The sequence below is a fragment of the Balaenoptera physalus genome, assembly GCF_965194825.1.
Source record: "Balaenoptera physalus genome assembly, chromosome: 17".
NCBI lineage: Eukaryota > Metazoa > Chordata > Mammalia > Artiodactyla > Balaenopteridae > Balaenoptera > Balaenoptera physalus.
In genome coordinates, this window is record NC_138895.1 from 40,300,760 (window position 1) to 40,320,396 (window position 19,637).

Sequence of the window (19,637 nt, forward strand, 5' to 3'; positions counted from 1 at the left end):
TCAGGAAGAAGGAGAAAGGAGCAACACCAACAAGCCATCCTCTCATGTCTGAACCTAAGGACACAAAGTTTCCCAGAAGTCCTTGCTTCTCAGCATACTTCCCTTGGCATCTCATTGGCCCAACTCAAGTCACATGGCCATTCCTGGCTATAGGGGAGGTTAGAAAACAAATATTTAGGTACATTGGATATATTGCAAAATGAACAATGGCAGGGCTCGGTTAGACAGAGGGGAATGACAGTTGGGGAGGCAATAGACAGTATCTACCATATGATTCCCAGAGTGACTGTGAAGGTAAAATGACTTAATCCATGGGAAATGCTTAGACTAGGGCCTGAAACAGAACAATACATGTTAGCAAACATCACCATTGTTATTAGTATGTATAATAATATAATAATTGTTATCATCATTATTATTGGCTTGCTGCTCCTCATTGTTTTTAAAGATTTGTCTTTTTCCCTCAGTTTCTTTTCTGTTCCTTTTAATTCTGTCACGTTTCTCAACTTTGATACCATTAAGGCTTAGCTTTCACTCACCTAAGGAAAGTGCTACTTTGTTTTTCGCTATTGAGCTAACAGCTAACACACACACACATATACACACATACAATATAACAATTACTGGGCAAAACATTCTACATGTAATGCCTTATTTAGTACTCACAGTACTATTATTACCACCATTTAACAGGTGAGGAAACAGGTTAAGTAATGGACCCAAGGTGACAAAGCTCTAATACATGGTGGATGAAGGTAAGTCTATATGGCTATACTTCAAACCACTACCTTATCACACTGTGTTATCTTCTTCAGTCCTTCAAAACTTGAGCATCAGGCTAAAATTTTGTGAATTTCTTGTGGCTAGTCTGGAAAATGGCAGGTTCAGATAGCAGGATAGGTGATTTTTATATGTAATAAGTAATATAAATGAATTAGTTTGTAGGAGGCAGTTCATAGTCATGGATTGAAATTTGACCATTACATTGTCAGATTACATTTGGGGATTACAGATCCTTTTAGACCATGATGAGAACTATGGATTCTCTTCCCAGGAAAAAGTAGATATGCACAGTAATTTGCAGCTCATTTCTGGGATTTCAAGGAACCCCGCCAAGAGCCCATCTATAAACTCCTGGGGTTAGAAAATCTCCAGTTTCACTTTCTGTTCAATTCCTTTAATTATGTTATAAACCTTTCCCCGAGAAAATCTGAAATTGAACTAATAACAGTATTTGCTACATCATATCTTAACGGAAGCAAGCTAGATCAATAGCTCTGTGAAAAACACCAAACTACAAGCCAAATAAGTATTACAATTTCTGTGTAGTTACCACCATCTGCTGGCCACACTTAGGTAAATCCTAAATTTACATTGAGCTTGGCTATTTTACTGGTATGTTCTATGTTCTCTGTTAAATCAATATCCTATTCTCCCAATTTCTCCCAATCTCTCAATTTACTGGGATTGAGATATACATACTACTATATATAAAATAGATAACTAATAAGGACCTACTGTGTAGCACAGGGAAGTCTACTCAATACTCTGAAATGACCTATATGGGAAAAGAATCATAAGAGTGGATATATGTCTACGTATAACTGATTCACTTTGCTGTAAACCCGAAACTAACACAACATTGTAAATCAACTATACTCCAATAAAAATTATTTTAAAAAATTTAAAAACGAGTAGTTTATACAAACTACTATGTATAAAATAGATAAGCAACAAGGATGTATTGTATAGCACAGGGAATTATAACCATTAACTTGTAATAACATTTAATGGAGTATAGCCTGCAAAACTACTGAATCACTATGCTGTATACCTGAAATATAATGTAAATCAACTATACTTCCATTTAAAAAAGCACCACATCTGATTTTTTTAAAAAAATCCTTGGGCTTCCCTGGTGGCACAGTGGTTGAGAATCTGCCTGCCAATGCGGGGGATATGGGTTTGAGCCCTGGTCTGGAAAGATCCCACATGCCGCGGCGTGACTAGGCCCGTGAGCCACAATTGCTGAGCCTGCGCGTCTGGAGCCTGTGCTCCGCAACAAGAGAGGCCGCGATAGTGAGAGGCCTGCGCACCGCGATGAAGAGTGGCCCCCACTTGCCGCAACTAGAGAAAGCCCTCGCACAGAAACGAAGACCCAACACAGCCATAAATAAATAAAATTTAAAAAAACAAAAAATAACAAAACTTTTTGAATGGATATATGAATGAAATTTTACAATGTTATATTTGTGATTTCTAAAATATACTGAGACAGTATTCATGATGCCAAACCAGAAAACTAAAAAAGTATATTAAACAGACATGTTAATCAATTATTAACAAAACTTCAATTTTCATGCAGGAACCATAGGTGTTTCCTATACAAAGGATAAGATTAGAGATGATTAGAAATATTAGTTTATTTCTTGTATTTAATTTCCTGTGGCTAATTACACCTTTCCTTTTCCATTTCAGTATTTCTATACAGAAGCTTTCAAATGAATCTCGCTACACGATTTACGAGTTCTGGGAGAATAGTAGTGTGTGGAATAGGTAAGTTATGAGCAGGCCTTATTTTTATTTTTATTTTTTTGCCAGGGAGGTGGCAATATACATGATATAATTTTAGAACTGGTAGAAAAAACTCCATTCCCTTTACCTCACCTTAAAACCTGTCCCATTTGCTCATTTTCCTAAATCTCACTCTCTTTATGGATTTGAAATCACTTTCCTTTTGAAGCACAAAAACTTTTGATTATGATCACACTTTAAGAATTACCATTTTACTGATGCTTTCAGGTAAACAGATTTAGATGTGGGTCATGGGTGTCTAAGGTGTGCAGGGGTGGGAGACAAAGGATGCAGAAAAAGATGAAAAAAATTTTACTTCCTAATTTTTCTTAAGCTCTGTGGTTTTTATTTTGCAATAAAGCTATATATAATGGTTAAGATCATCATAGCTTAACAGCTTTTTGAAATGTCTTTACTTACTGCAAATAAAAGGGAAATTCAAGACATTGTTTGGAAAAGATTAAAAGCAAGTCAACTTCTCTTGTAATCATTCAGTTTTGAATACATATAATTATATTTGTTAACTATTCCTCGATAAAGTTAAAAAATAAATCAAGTTCTTTGAAATTAAATTAATTATTAATAAGTAACAAATATATGATTAGAAAAATTAGATGAAGGAAATTTTGCTATTCTGAGATTATATAAATAGTTCTAGTTGGCTTTAAATGGCACGGAGAATAGAGCTCTCCAATAAGTCCATATTTTGGGGTGTTAAATTATGGTAATGAAACAAATACCTGGAAATTTAGTTGATACATATTTCACCTAAAAATTTTATTTTTGTGGCTATTTTAAACACTGTGCTATAATGCATAATGACATCAATAGAATTTCAGGCACAAAAGGGAGCTTTAAAGGCAACTTATTCAACTCTGTAGTTCCAGGCCTATACTTTTAGATGATTTTTCTTTCTTTTTATCCTCTAGAGATGGAAAATCTATAGTCCTTCTTCTTAGCTATCCTATTTTTTCAACATCCTGATGCCCAAGATAGTCTTCCTTCTGTGTAAACTTCTTGCTGCAATTACAGTTATCTCCTTTTATCTTCTCTAGAGAATTAGTGCTCTCCTGTTTTAAAAAAATTTCTGGTGATACTTGTTAAATTACTCCTTAGTCTTTTTTTTAAGGGTAAATAACCAAGAAAAGAAGTCCGTATTCAGGCACTTAATCTAAATCATCCGAAACCTTGCCACCTTGAGTGAATTTGAACTGTGCTACATTCTACTCAGGAAGATCGTAATAAATTGCACAGCCGTAACCTATAATTATTTATACAGCCACCGTCAGATGAATTATAGCAAGACCTTCCAAAGAAGTAATGTGGATTTCTTGGAAACTCCAGAACTCACATCTACTATGCTAGTTCCTGGTAATTATCCTGGGTTCACAATTCTTCTATGTGCTTTTGTATTGCCTTTCTCTGTTTAAAAGACAGTATGTTCTAGCCCCTTCCCCTTAACTGTACTCTATTTTTTATCTATCTTAAAATTTGAGAGTGGGGATAGGAAATAAGAGGTCTATATATTTTTTCTATTGCCTTTAGTCCTTAGTTGACCCTATTTGTATTCCTGGCTGTATTAAACCTAATATTAGTCATTTGCTGGTCACCTTTTAACAATTTGAAGTACAAATATGACATTGCAAAAAATTATTCAAATGCTTTACTATATTATGGTGTATTGAATAAATTTGAAATAGGTGACCCATAGATTGGAGATTAGAATTATGTTAGAAATATCTTTATTATAATAACTGTTAAAATATTTTTTGTAATTGGAAAAAAAGGAGAAGGGAAAAAGAAATTTGAAATGAACTTGTCTGAGAAGTCTGGCCTAGCCAAAGCTTATTTAAGATAATTGAGAACAAAAATTCATTTGTTCATCTACCCATCCATTCAATTACCAATTAAACATACTTTTACTGGATGTTAATAAGTGCTAGGCACTGGGGATACTGGGGTTACTAGCCTGTTTACTAGCACTGATTGAGCTCCAATTATGAACAAGCACTGTGTTGGGAGCTACAGAGGGTACAAAGTAAAAATACAGCCCCTACCCATAAAATGCTTTCTGTCCAGTAGGAAAGACAATTGTTTGCAGAAAAATAACAAGCTCAGGACATACATAGTAGTTACCCATTAGAGTCATAATGTGCTATGTGAATTTAGAGGAGTGGATTGCCTCTTTAACAGCTTTTAATGAGGAGATGATCCTTGAGCTGGACTTTAAAAAATGAGATTTGGATAAATAAAGATGGAGAATGGTACTTAGATAGAGGTAAATTGTAGACATGAACAAATGCAAGAAATGTTAAATGTGCTGTGTTAATTGGTGCAAAGATATGATTAAAGCATAAGGCTTGTATATGGTACATGTGTAAAGAGAGAAGAGAGTAGGAAATGGGAGTTGAAAATATAATAAGGAATTTTAACTTTCTTCTTACAGTATTATGGAGTCATTAAAGTTATTGAGAGGGCTAGTGAATGCTCTAATCAGTAGTAACTGTGGCAGGAGGGAAAAAGGTGAATGTCATTGAGAGGAGAGAAATTGGTCAGGCAGGGCAATAATCTAGGCCAGGAAAAAAAAGCATCTGAACCAAGAAGATACCCATAGAGTTCCCTTGCAGATAAAATTTTCAGTAGTTAACCATAGCAAGATGATGGTTGAAGCCTGGGATTGGTGAGAAAGTGTGTAGGTAAGAAGAAAATATCTCACAGAAGCCTGAGGAACTGCCTTTATTTAAAAGGTTGGGAGAGAAAAGCCTCCTTTCATTAAGGAGACTGAGGGGAACCAGAGATAGGAGAGTCATAGTTGCAGAGCATCAAGGAAACCAAAAGAGGAGTAACATGCAAGGTACAGTGCTCCTCAGAGGGCCTATGTAGTAGAGCATGACTGAAGAGAATGGGACTGAAAATTGGATTTGACAAGAGAAGTTTTTAAAAAGTGGTAGGAATTTTAAAATTAGGGTAGATTTTGATGGATTGGTAATAAATGGAAAATGAAAAAGTCAATTCTGGAATTGAAGCTAGGTGAGGAGATGGGGAGATCAGGTGTGAATGCTTTCAAGTTGGCTGACTCTGACAGTCTCAGCCTGATTTTTAATATGTATTTACTCTAGATCTTAAGGGCAGGTTTATCTGACCTAGAGATGGTAGACTTTTAGAATCTCTCTTGCTGTATATCTCAGATTTAACCCTCAATTGAGGAAGCCAAGAATATGGTTGAAATTTCTCGTGATTAACAATTTGACTCATGCGGTTTAAATTAGGATGCACAATAGCTTCTGGAAAGTTGCAAGTGAGTTGGTAGCAAAGGCTGTTAAGGAAGACTTCGATGACTGCCTTAAACTTATCCAAAAAGTTTTAGCTTAACATTATACCAGACTTGAACAGTCTGTTATAAATGAGAAGAAAAGAACTAGTTCTAGTTCAAGTAACTTCTGTAAATATGACTGCTACAGCTTTTGTGCATAGAAATGCAGGAAAGCAAGAGCCACATCTTATTTATCTTCATATCCCCTGCCCTAGTGCAGTATTAGTATAATGTATGGCATAAGGATACAAATATTTTCTAAATGAACGAATGAATAAGGACTTTGATATCATCATAAATGCATTGGTATTCAGTCATGAATTTCCCAAGAAGTCCTGACACTTGTAATTTTTGTGTCTGACATCATATCCATTTTCAACTCTCCCAATCTTGAAACCACAGTTTCTACAGTATAGAAGGAAAGAAAGAAACTTGTTCTTATTGATGTCTTGAATCTTTCCAGGAGAGAAAACACTTTGACAGTACAGTAGAAAAGAGTACAGAAAGGGAGGCTAACAAGGTAGCAAGAAAAAATATAGTAAGAATAGCACATTTAGAACAATCTGGTAGATTTTTATGGCCTAACTTTACTTAATCATCTTGGATTAACTTTCTATGCACTATTAGTGTCAGTGGTACATGCATTCTATTACTCTTTCTCTCTCAGAGCATTTCCTAATTTAGAGAGAAAAACTGAGTACAGATAAAACTGGATCAATTCTTGTTCTCAGAATTCAGAGTGAATACAATTTAATGCCTTTTAATTGCTACCCTATTTTTCATTGATTTTCACATCACATCTAATTTCTACGACCACTGGAATTGATAGAAAAAAAAGTTAGGCTTGATTCTAACACAATTTTAAAAACCTACTTCAAACAAGATTTTTAACATCTATTGGGTCATCCTACTCTATTGTAAACTGAAAGTTTTATCACTGTTAACCGCTGACTTCCCATGGGGACAAACAGCATATATATCTCCCTGGACAAAAAGCTGAAATTAGCTTATAAATATTATTTATGATTTTAATGTTCATATGACTTATATTTTTAATAACTAGTTTTGTTCATTTTATGTAGTTTTGAAATGCTGCATATATTTTGACCTAAAATAAAAATCTGAAACTTATTACAGTTAGAAACACAGAATGAGTGGGTTTGTATTACTAATTCACAAATAATTTCTAATAAGACTGCTTTTTAATTAAGATTTCTAAGTGGTTTAAGATACATCTTAAGAAATAAAGCAGGGACTTCCCTGGTAGCACAGTGGTTAAGAATCTGTCTGCCAATGCAGGGGACATGGGTTCAAGCCCTGGTCCGGGAAGAGCCCACATGCCATGGAGCAGCTAAGCCCGTGTGCCACAACTACTGAGCCTGGCCTCTAGAGCCTGTGAGCCACAACTACTGAGCCGCGTGCCACACCTACGGAAGCCCATGCACCTAGTGCCCGTGCTCTGTCCACAATAAGAGTAGCCACCTCAGTGGGAAGCCCGAGCACCGCAACGAAGAGTAGACCCCGCTCACCGCAACTAGAGAAAGCCCACGAGCAGCAACAAAGACCCAACACAGCCAAAAATAAAAATAAATAAAACAAATTTATTTAAAAAAATAAATAAAGCAACTAAACCAGTCTGCACCTAGATACAAAAATATAAACCAAAATATATTCCTATGAACTCTCAAATATAAAAATCACTTAAATGAGGCATACTGGAATATGGAGCCTATGCTGATAAGCCATCATAAAACACCCAGACAAAGAAAGCATAAGAATTGGTCTGTGGAGCAGAATATCCCTTGGCAAAGGAGAAAACCCTATGGTTATGGGAAAAAAGGATACATAAGAAAGTAAGATCCTATTGCCAGTAAGTGTATTATTTAAACAGCTTTGAAAACAAATTTTAATCCTTTATATTTGTCTGTTTCTCACCTCATTCCACCAATCTTACTTCTTTGACATGGGTTTGTCTTTGGGATACTTACATTTACTGGGGAAAATATTTCTAATTTTACAATACAGATATACTTAAAAAATATTATTTAAAACACATCCACTTGCTTATACCCAAACTTTCTGAACTGGGTAAATTAAAACAACAACAACATGATTTTATCTTCAGGGCGTTTATAATCTCATTGCCAAGACAAGCTCTATTCATATATAACCAAAACTTTTTAGTTAGACTGCAACCAAGTGCCAAAAGATATGGTACAATTAACAAGTGCACAGGAAAGTTCAATCAAGTCAGGAAATAGTAACTTGAAAGATAAGTAATTATACAGACTAAAGATGAGGGAAAATAGTCTTTTTAAGAATGACTTGCACCTTGAACTAACTTAGCCCTAGCAGTTATTTTCATTATTAAAAAAACCTCTTTTTTCTCTTTTCAGCTTCATGGTGGATCCTGAACAACTAGCTGTTCCTTAACATTTTCTTTATGGTTCCAAGTAAAAAACAACTGTTCTTATCTAAAATGTGAATTAGAAAATTCTCTGTACTTATTAATCTACTCTCTACTTTTGTTTAAATATATTTACCCTAAGATGTGCACTCTTCTTAAATGTGTTCTATCACTTTATCGTTCATGTAAATTTTAGCTCAACTTTCAAAGTTCACTATTATTCTCAATATTTGCTGCTGTATTGCTACATACAATAAACCTAAAACCCTTTAGTCTCAAAATCATAATATATGAAAAGTATACACATAAAGAAACAAAATTGTTATGATAGAGAAAAAAATATTTAAAGTGAGAGCTTTTAGACTATTACTTCATAGGACAGCTTTTGTAGATCTGTCATAAACTATAAAGGTTAAATCAGTGTTTTGTGATTTTTAAGTATCTGATTTTCCATGAGTGAAATGTATTCTTCAGTAATACCTACTCCATTCCCAACTCAGGATCCTATAACTATTCACTTTATGTTACTTAAAAAGCTAATACATGATCCAATATGACTGGTATCCTTATATGCAGAGAGAGAGAGCAGGGATGCATGTGCATCCCTGTTGTTTAAGCTTAAAAAAAAGTTAATACATGAGCATAAACCAATCTTCACTATAACCAATAGAATCTCTATCCATCTGTCAAGTTATAAACTGGTTTTTCATAAGTTGAGCAATTCTGTGACAGGGTACCATTTAGTAATGTAACATCATTATATCATTTGTTAGCATCATAATTCCATGTATGTAAGTTAAACAAATCAAGAAAAGAGTTTTACTTTAAGAAAATGTGGTCCAGAATTTTTGGCACATGATCCAGAGGTCTAACTTTACTTATGAAAAACAGACATTTGCATTTAAATAATGATTTCAAAATATTTTAAAACCAAAATTTTAACCTAAGTGAACAAAGAATTATAAAACAAGTATAAACTTTAGGGAAATAATAAAATATGTACTGGACAAAAAACATCTATTTTTCAGTTTCAACACTAGAATGACTACAATCCCAGTTTCACTAGAACAACTAAAACTGTGTACCTTATATATTCTGCTGTACAAGCTCATAAATTAAATATTTTTAATAAAATCTCTTTTATTCTGATAAATGCTGCCAATGAAAATGCAATGCATATAGAAATTTGTTTATTCTCTAGTCCAAATTCCTCTGAAACCACAGGTCCTCCAGGAAACAAATATAAGGTGAATTTTTCCTTTTTTTTTTTTTTAAACTCAGACAAAAAGGAAGGTTGAACTAAAATTTTATTTTTTAAATATAAAAGTTAACCTAATATATTTTCTCAAACTAACTTTTACCAATACCTTTGTGTACTCTCCATCCTCATTCAGTCTAAATAAAATTAAAGAAGTTTTAATAGCTTCTACTAGAAATAGGTAGTAAATGTTGACATACACACGTGTGTGTGTATATGTGTGTGTGTGTGTGTGTCTGGTCATTTCTAAAGATGACAAACACTATGAAACAACACCTGGCTCAACTCTTTTAATTTATATACAAAGCAAAGAACAACATGAATGGAGATGTACAATGATTATTCAAATAAGCTATACATATGTACAAAGGCAAATAGATAATAAAACAGTCTTTGCAGTCTCACTCTGATTATATACAGTAAGAAAGGATCAAAAGACTTTGAAACCTCGGGGACTTCTAATATACAAACTCTTCTTGAAAATGCTGGTCATAAATGATTCCAAAAATAGAAATTATAGCTAATCAATATGTTGTTCTGGCCAGTCCATTTCTGTATCAGATTCAGGAAGTACATCAAGTCTTTTGGATACTAGGCAGTTTCCAAAGTTAGAATAGTAGTATGACTTTAAAAGGGGTCTGCCCTCAGTAACAATGCTAAGTGGAAGGGCTCTTTGTATTCCAAATTGGAATAGGTTCGATATTTCTTTTAACTAAAGTCAACAGACTTGGAGAATAGGCAAATAATAAAGCAAACCAATTTAATTATATGGTAATTCTGACCCCAGCTCTTTTTTAATTACGTTTTTATTGAGATGACCCCAGCTCTTATATAAATTACATGTATTTTTGTGTATGTGTGTGTATTCATACACATATAAATACTAGAAGCTATAATATAAAGGGAAATAGTAGGGCAAAAATGAGTGTAAAAAACTGGGCTGTAGGTATAAACTCATTTTTAAGTAACCAATAAATTTATGGCTAGTGAAGGTTCTTTTTTTTTTTCCTATTTGAAAAGCAATCTTTTTCTGGGGAACAAAGCAATGAAAAGTAATATACTAAAGACCAAGTTGGGAAACCTGCCATGGACTAAAGTTTGAATCTGGGTAACAAGTCTAAAGACCAGTGAAGAAAAAGGTACTGGTTTTAGGAGTTCAGAATTCAGTTTAAGATAAACTTTCTGCCAAATGATGTCCTTGAATGCCTTGCCAATAGACCCAGGGATCTGAGAGAATCTGAGGATAGAACTAGGGAGAGTTTACACTTACCTTTATATGAGCAATTCTTTGTGACACTGTGCTGGAACAAGCTTTTCTTTTTAACAAGAGTGACAAATTGCAGGAGATTTATTGTATAAAATTTCTAGGAGCTAAAAGTTTAAACCTCCAAATTCTTCATCCATACACTTGTTATAAGAAATTACAGCATTGAAACTTAATGCACCTCAATTATTTGCAAATGCCTCAATTATTCCTCTTTTGGAAATAAAAGAATCTTAGACAATGTTGTTATTATCACAAACCTAGAGCACAATCATATATTTGAAAAGAAATACTTCTTAAGATACTCTCCCTCCTGTCACTGAACTATTCATTGAACATCCTGAATCATTCTAAACCTCTAGAGAGATTGTAATAATCCTTTCAAGTGCTGGTATGAAATCAGTGGGAAACAGAACAAAAGCAACTTTAAAAGCAACAAGAAATTATGTATCATATATACATCGTAGCATATACTTTATATTTGAGAATCTTTACAGCTTGCATTTCCATTCCATTATTACAAGTGATGAAAAACAAAAATTGCAAGTAGCATGCAAATTATAAATACAGTCTTCCCATTTCACTAACCAAATTCCTACTTTCCAGTGTTACTCCCAATTTATGCAGGAAACTGCCTGCAAAGCTGAAACTGATTAGAAAATTCTTTAGAGTTTAAAATATCTCTTTCTCATTTTAGGAGAAACCAAATACCCAACCATCAAAATTAAAAATAAATTGAATTGTTACAGTCCATTACAGTTATTGTTACTAGATCTACTTCATTTGCAGGTGTCCAAAATATAAAATTAATAATTCTTTATCTTCAAATACATATGTTCTTAAAATGCTACTTAAAGCTTTGGTTGTTTTCCTGTAATAAAGAAGAAAAAGTTAACTTATCAATTAGATTGAATGAATGTAGCTGTTACTAATTAGTTTATCAAACCAAATATTGTGACCTATTAAGTGTTTGTAGATCTAAATGCATGTTACTATAGAAACTATTAAGTAACTGGAATTTGTCAAATAAAGCAGTTCTTCTGTGTTTAGTAAAACTTATATAATTCATATATTATATTTAAATATATTAGATTGTATTCCAAACCCGTTGTTCTGTTTTTGTGGTACCTAATTTTTAGAAAATGTTATTAATGCATAAAACAAAAGTAAACTCAAAATAATGCGTATGTCAAACTTTTATTGACAAAATAAAATGTTGTTAGAAGTGGAAAGCCTTCAAATGAGAAAGTGACTATATTTTATATAGCACTGAAGTTTAGATGTATTCTTATAGACCAAGGATTATATGCCCCTAAGATCTCTGAACAGGTAGAAAAATTCAAATATCATCAAGGATGCTTTACCTCATTAAATAGTCCTGTGAGCAAGCTATTATGAAAAACACTTTTAAATTTATGCTTTAATTTTAAAAAGAATTAGCTGGATGTCTGCAAGGTAGTGAGTTTAAATTAAGAACCACTGATACACTATGAATAAACTAAAATACAAAAAATTGTAATTATGAAAAAAAAGCTATGAATGCCAAAGGGTAAGAAATCCCCCAAATGGAGAACACAGGAAGTATTTTATATCTCATATTTGACCCATTCTGAGCATACCTATGTTCTGAACTCATCTCAGTAGAATACTACAGGCATTCCTTACTTTACTGCTCTTTGTAGATACTGTGTGTTTTACAAATTGTAGGGTTGTGGCAACCTTGCAACAAACAAGCCTATAGGTACCATTTTTCCAACACCATCTGCTCACTTTGCGTCTCTGTGTTATATTTTGGTAATTCTCCCAATATTTCAAACATTTTCATTATTATCATTATATTTGTTATAGTGATCTGTGATCAGTTATCTTCAATGTTACATAGTGAAAAGATTACAACTTGCTGAAGGCTCAGATGTTGGTTAGCATTTTTTAGCAATAAATAAATAAAGTGTTTTTTAATTAAGATATGTAAATAGTTTTTCTTTTTTCAGACATAATGCTATTGCACAACTAAGAGCAGTATAGTGTAAACATAACTTTTATATGCACTGGAAAACCAAAACATTTGTGACTCCCTTTATTGCGATATTTGTTTGGAACCAAACTCGCAACATCTCTGAGGTATGCCTGTATACCTTTTATATGCCTTTACCTGTATAAAATGGTGTTTATGAAAACTATAAATAAAAGAAATTCAAATTCCAGTCAAAATGGAAGTAAAGACCATAAAAGATGAAAATCAACACCTACTGAGTACATAATGAGAGATAAGTACCATACTAAAAAAGCAATTTCATACATTTCATTTAATCCTAACAATTAGAAATCATCCCCTTATCACAATTGCAAAACTGAGGCTCAAGAACGTTAAGTGACTTGCCTAAGTTTGAACAATATACCAGTACACAGGTGGAGCTACACCTTGAACCCAAGCCTGACATGAAACTCATGTCCTTTCCAATCAATATCCTGAAAGATACATGTATGTATTTACTGTGTGTATTTACTCTGATAGAATTTGATGAGGTGACACAGAAATATAAAGGGCTAAGAAACAGCAAAGACGTGTTGAAGAATAGTTGTGTTGTTTTACTGTATAAAAGGAGTAACTGAACAGAACAGAGCGCCCAGAAACAGACCACATGTAAATATATTGCCGCAAAGGTGGCAGAGGACTATCCTTTCGCTAAATATTGTTAGGATGACTGAATATCCATGCAGAAAAAAATAAAACTTCACCCCTACCTCACACCATATAGTAAAATCAATTTCAGGTGAATTATAAAACTTAATTGAAAAACAAAATAGAAAAATATTTCCTAAAATATGACAATTCCATTCTATTTTTGACCAGAGTGGTAATTACTTACAGTAATTTGTTATAATATACATTTAGATTTATGTACTTTTCTGAATTATATTTCACAATGAGAAAGATTAAAAAGGTTTAAAAGACACATATTTTAGAATTAAAACAATACAAAAATCTTTAAAAGATAAATATTTAGAATTAAAACAATACAAAATTAGAAAACTACTTACTGGTTTTTGAAGTACAATGGGATGATCAGGCAGAAAGTCTGGTTTTTTTTTGCAGATGGAAACACTTGAGAGCTTCAACAGGAAATCTCTGCTGTATTTGATTCTCTCTGTAGATATCAAAACATCAACTGTAATGTTATAAAGCACAGAACTCTCACAGAACACTTTTTGGCTCGTTTCTTTCTGGATGTCCCTTAACTGTCCATTATTTTATAAAATGGTAAGTAGTTTTTATGTAAAAGAGAAGTGGGGAAAAAGCTCTGACAAACATCTACTGCCTCCAATTTTCCTTTTACATAGAAACAAAGCCAATTCACCAAGGAAACATTTCAGAAACTTGGTAATGCATCGCTTCTTTTATCTGGTTATTCATATCTAGTAAAGAAATCTTCTATTATAAAATATAACAGGTATAACACCTATTGGGCAATTCAGATCCCGATAAGCCTATGGAAATGGAACCCTAATAAGCCTGTCTAGTCTTTATATTAACTTACTAAAAATTTAATACAATCCAATAAATTCAATTCAAGAAACATTTATTGTAGGTAATAGTGAAAAAGGTCCAAAATAGGGTCCCTATCTTCAAGGGGAACAATGATTCAAATATCTGCAGATTTCTCATCAGAGACTATCACCATCTTGGTCTATATTAGACCATTTACTGGGCCAGAAATAGTGGAGCTATAATCTTTAAATTTCTAACAGAAAAGGACTGGCAACCTAGGTTTCCATATTGTGAAATAATAGAAAAATATATATATGGGTTTCTGTCCCTGTTCCTGGCACAGAACTCCTTTCCCTTGTAATTTCCTAAGTGATAAGAGCACTAGGAGCATCTTTTGTTCTAATATTTGTTCCTTGACACTAGTTCCTGACACAGAGCTGCTAAGTCTTTTAAAATTTTCTGGGTGATTTGGTCTTCTGTTCTAATGAGGTGACTCTTGGTGGGCTCCTGGATGGGGGCTGATCACCAGAAAGACCAAGCCATGATTAGAAGCTTGGAACGTTCAGCCCCACCCCTACATCCTCTGAGAAGGGGAGAGGGGCTGGAGATTGAGTTCATGATCGATGGTGCCTACGTGATGAAGCCTCCATAAAAATCACAAAAGTAAAGGGTTTGGAGAGATTCTGGGTGGGTGAATACATCCATGTACCAGAGAGTGGTGTAACTCAACTCCACAGAAGCTCCTGCACTTGGGACCCTACAAAACCCTGCCCTATGTATATCTTCATTTGGCTATTCATCTATATTCTTTATCATACCCTTAATTATGTAATAAACTGGTAAATGTAAGAAAGTGGTTTCCCTAAGTTCTGTAAGCTGTCCTAGAAAATGACAGAATCCAAGAAGGGGGTCTTGGGAACCTTTACTTGTAAATGTCATCAGAAGTGGAGGGTAGTCTTATGTGACCAGGCCATTACCCTGTGGCATCTACATTAATTCCAGTTAATATCAGAATTAACTTGAATTATAGGACACCAAGCTGGTTTCGCAATGAATTGCTTGATATTTGGAAAAACCACACATCTAGTGCCAGAAGTGTTGTGAGTATAGTATTGAGAGTAGAGGAAAAACACAGGAGGCGTGTAGTTTTTCCCTTATACATAGCCAGTGAAAAAATCCTTCAGGAATGCACATGAAGTAAAAAACATTTTCAGATGAAAGAAAACTAAAAGAATTTGTCACCAGCAGACCTGATGTATAAGAACACTAAAGGGAGTTCTCCAGGTTGAAGGGAAATGATACCAGAGTCTTTAATCTTAAGATTTAAAGGAGAACAAAAGAGAAATGGCAAATAGCTGAATAAATATAACAGACTCCTTTTTTCCCCCCTTATCTAAGTTTTATGAAGATATGTATGATTGTTGAAAAGCAAAACTTCTGACACTGTCTGGTGAGACTTCCAAGGTATGGAGATATAATGCATATAGCTATAGCAAAAAGATCAATGCAGGGGGATAAAGGAAAGGAACTTACATATGGTTGCAAAGTTTTGTCATCACTGTTTTGCATGAAGTACACTATTAACAAGTACACTGAGAAAGTTAGATATTATAATCCCTAGACCAACCACTTAAAAATACAAAGAAATACAGCTAAAAATACAATAGATATAATTAAATACCAAAAATGAAACTTAACAAAATCCAAAAAAAAGAACAGGGGAAAACAAAAACAAACAAAAACGAGGACAAACAGAAAACAAATAATAAAATGATATGTCTAAATTCAACCAAATCACATTAAATCTCAATGGTCTAAACCAGGGTCAGCAAAATTTTTCTGTAAATGACCAGAAAGTAAATACTTGAGGAGTTTGGGACATATAGTCTCTGTCACAACTACTCAACTCTGTCTTGTAGCAGAAAAGTAAACAAAGATAATAACTAAATAAAGCATGTGGCTGTATTCCAATAAAAGTTAATTTCCAAATTGGGCATTTGGCCTGAGGGCCATAGTATACTCACTCTTAAGATAAACACTGCAATTAAAGGCCATAAATTGACACAACAAATAAAAAAAGACACTTTTACATGCTGCCTGCAAGAGATACACATTAAACATAAAGACACAGATAGGTTGAAAGTAAATGGGTATAAAAAGATATACCACACAAAGACTAAGAACAAGAAGGCTAGAGTGGCTCTTAACATTAGATAAAGAGATAACAATTATCAATGTGTTGTGCCTAAGGACAGAGTTTCAAAATGCATGAAGCAAAAATTGACAGAAATAAAGGGAGCAACACACAATTCCATAAAAATATTAGGTAATGTAAAAACCCTTCCCTGAGCAACTGATATAACTAGACAAAAAAACAAAAAAAAATCAGAAAAGACACAGATCTTAACAATACTATGGACCACCTCGATTTAACTGACAATTATAAAAGCTACATCAACAACTGCAAAATACAAATTATATTCACATAGATATGGTACAGTAACCAAGACAGACTATATGTTGGCTATAAAACAAGTTTCAATAAATTTAAGAGGCTTGGAAAAAAGAGGACTCAAATAAGTAAACTCAGAAATGAAAGGGGAGACATTACAATTGATATCACAGAGATACAAAGGATAAGATTATATTATGAACAGTTATACGCAACAAATTTGACAACCTCTAAGAAACTGATAAATTCCTAGAAACATACAACCTACCAAGACTGAATCATGAAGAAATAGAAAATATGAAAGACTGATTACTAGTGAGGAAATTGAATCAGTAATCAAAAACCTCCCAACAAACAGAAGTCCAGGACCATATGGTTTCACTGGTGAATTCTACCAACCATTCAAAGGAAAATCAATACCAATCCTCAAACTCTTCCAAGAAATAGAAGAGGAGGGAACACTCCCAAATTCAATTTATGAGGCCAGTATCACACTGATGCAAAAACCAGAAAAAGATGACATGAGAAAAGAAAATTACAGGCCAATACCCCTGATGAACATAGATGCAAAAATCCTCAACAAAATATTAGCAAACCAAATTCAACAATACATTAAAAGGATCATACAGCATGATAAAGTGGGATTTATTCCAGGGATGCAAGGATGATTCAATATCCACAAATCAATCAATGTGATATACCACATCACAAAATGAAGGACAAAAATCGTATGATATCTCAATAAATACAGAAGAAGCACTGGACAAAATTCAACATCTGTTTATGCTTAATACTCTCAACAAAGTGGATATAAAGGGAATATACCTCAACCTAATAAAGGCCATATATGACAAGCCCACAGCTAACATCATACTCAATCGTGAAAAGCTGAAAGCTTTACTTCTAAGAGTAGGAACAAGACAAGGATGGCCACTCTTACCTCTTTTATTCAATATAGTATTAGAACTCCTAGCCAGAGCAATTTAGCAAAAAAAAGAAAAAGGTATTCAAATTGGAAAGGAAGAAGTAAAACTGTCACTATCTTCAGGTGACATAAAAAAAACGCTAAAGTCTCTACCAAAAACTGTTAGAACTAATAAGTGAATTGAGTGAAGTTGCAGGACACAAAATCAATATACAAAAATTTGTTGTGTTTCTATACACAAATAAACTATCAGAAAAAGAAACTAAGAAAACAATCCCAATTACAATTGCAACAAAGAATAAAAAAACCTAGGAATAAATTGAATCAAGGAGGGAAAGAACTGTATGCTTTAAGACATTAATTAAAGAAAATGAAGATGACACAAATAAATGGAAAGATATTCTGTGCTCATGGATCACAAAAATTAATATCATTAAAATGTCCATATTACCCAAAGCAATCTACAGATTCAATGCAATCCCTATCAAAATTCCAATGGTATTTTTCACAGAAATTGAACAAAAAATTCCTAAAATTTGTATGGAATCACAAAAGACCCCAAATAGCCAAAGCAATCTTGAGAAAGGACAACAAAGATGGAGGCAACACACTCCCTGATTTCAAACCATACTACAGAGTTATAGTAATCAAAACAGTAATGGTATTGGCCTAAAAACAGATGTATAGATAAACAGAACAGAATAGAGAGCCCAGAAATAAACCCACTAATATATGGTCAATTAATATACAACAAAGGAACCGAAACTATACAATGGGAAGTGGACAGTCTTTTCAATAAATGGTATTGGGAAAACTAAACAGCCACATGCAAAAGAATGAAACTGGACCCTTTACTTTACACTATACACAAAAATTAACTCAAAATAGATTAAATGCCTGAATGTATGACCTGAAACCATAAAACTCCTGGAAGAAAATATAGGCAGTAAGCTCCATGACACTGGTCCTGGCAATGATGTTTTGGATTTGACACCAAAAGCAAAAGCAACAAAAAGTAAAAATAAATCAGTGGGACTACATCAAACTAAAAATCTTCTGTATAGTAAAGGAAAACATCAACAAAATGAAAAGGCAGCCTACTGAATAGGAGAAAATATTTGCAAATCATATATCTGATAAGGGGCTAATATCCAAAATATATAAAGAACTCATACAATTCAATAGCAAAAAACCCCAAACAACCTGATTAAAAAATGGGCAGAGGATTTGCATAGACATTTTTCCAAAGAAGACATACAGATGGCCAACATATACAAGAAAGGATGCTCAATATCACTAATCATCAGGGAAATGCAAATCAAAACCACAATGAGATATCACATGTTAGGAAGGCTGTCATCAAAAAGACAAGAAATAACAAGTGTTGGCGAGGATGTGGAGTAAAGGGAACATGTGCACTGTTGGTGGAAATGTAAATTTGTGCAACCATTATGGAAAACAGTATGAAGGTTCCTCAAAATCAAAAATAGAACTACCACATGATCCAACAATTTCACTTCTGGGTATTTCTAAAGAAAACAAAAATACTAATTCAAAACCATATATGCACCCCAATGTTGATTGCAGGACATCTACAATAGCCAAGACATGAAAGCAATGTAAGTGTCCACTGATGGATGAACGGATAAAGCAAATGTGGTATATATATATATATATATATATATATATATATATATATACACACACACACATGGAATATTATTCAGCCATAAAAAAAGGAAATCTTGCCACTTGCAACACATGGATAGACCTTGAGGGCATTACGCTAAATCAGACAGAGAAAGACAAATACTGTATGACCTCACTTATATGTGGAATCTTAAAAACAAAACAAAACACCCCACAAACTTACAGATGGAGAAAACAGATTGGTGGTTGCCACAGGGTGGGGTTAAAGGGTAGGTGAAGTGGGTCAAAAGGTACACATTTCCAG

General features: G+C 33.6%; 2 protein-coding genes and 1 long non-coding RNA gene across 4 annotated transcripts in view; 2 read left to right on the plus strand and 1 right to left on the minus strand.

Moving 5' to 3' along the window:
- NECAB1 (N-terminal EF-hand calcium binding protein 1) overlaps window positions 1-8,339 on the plus strand; it is an 88,382-nt gene extending 80,043 nt beyond the window's left edge. The window contains exons 5-7 of one of the 2 annotated variants that reach the window (XM_082434195.1): window positions 2,479-2,556; window positions 3,854-3,945; window positions 8,284-8,339. In XM_082434195.1, the coding sequence (XP_082290321.1) occupies window positions 2,479-2,556; window positions 3,854-3,945; window positions 8,284-8,309 (196 nt within the window). In that variant the 3' untranslated portion in view covers window positions 8,310-8,339. Of the gene's footprint in view, window positions 1-2,478; window positions 2,557-3,853; window positions 5,366-8,283 lie in introns of those variants that run through there. The other variant, XM_082434196.1, reaches the window with a different exon arrangement.
- Window positions 1-19,637, plus strand: part of LOC309647170 — a 473,470-nt gene that overhangs the window by 381,492 nt on the left and 72,341 nt on the right. The window lies entirely within an intron of this gene.
- The window catches only part of LOC309647158 (uncharacterized protein C8orf88), a 50,961-nt gene continuing 41,151 nt past the window's right edge, over window positions 9,828-19,637 (minus strand). The window contains exons 5-6 of the mRNA XM_082434209.1: window positions 13,859-13,965; window positions 9,828-11,687 (exon numbers count right to left, since the gene is read on the minus strand). Of these exons, the coding sequence (XP_082290335.1) occupies window positions 11,664-11,687; window positions 13,859-13,965 (131 nt within the window). The 3' untranslated portion in view covers window positions 9,828-11,663. The remainder of the gene's footprint in view (window positions 11,688-13,858; window positions 13,966-19,637) is intronic.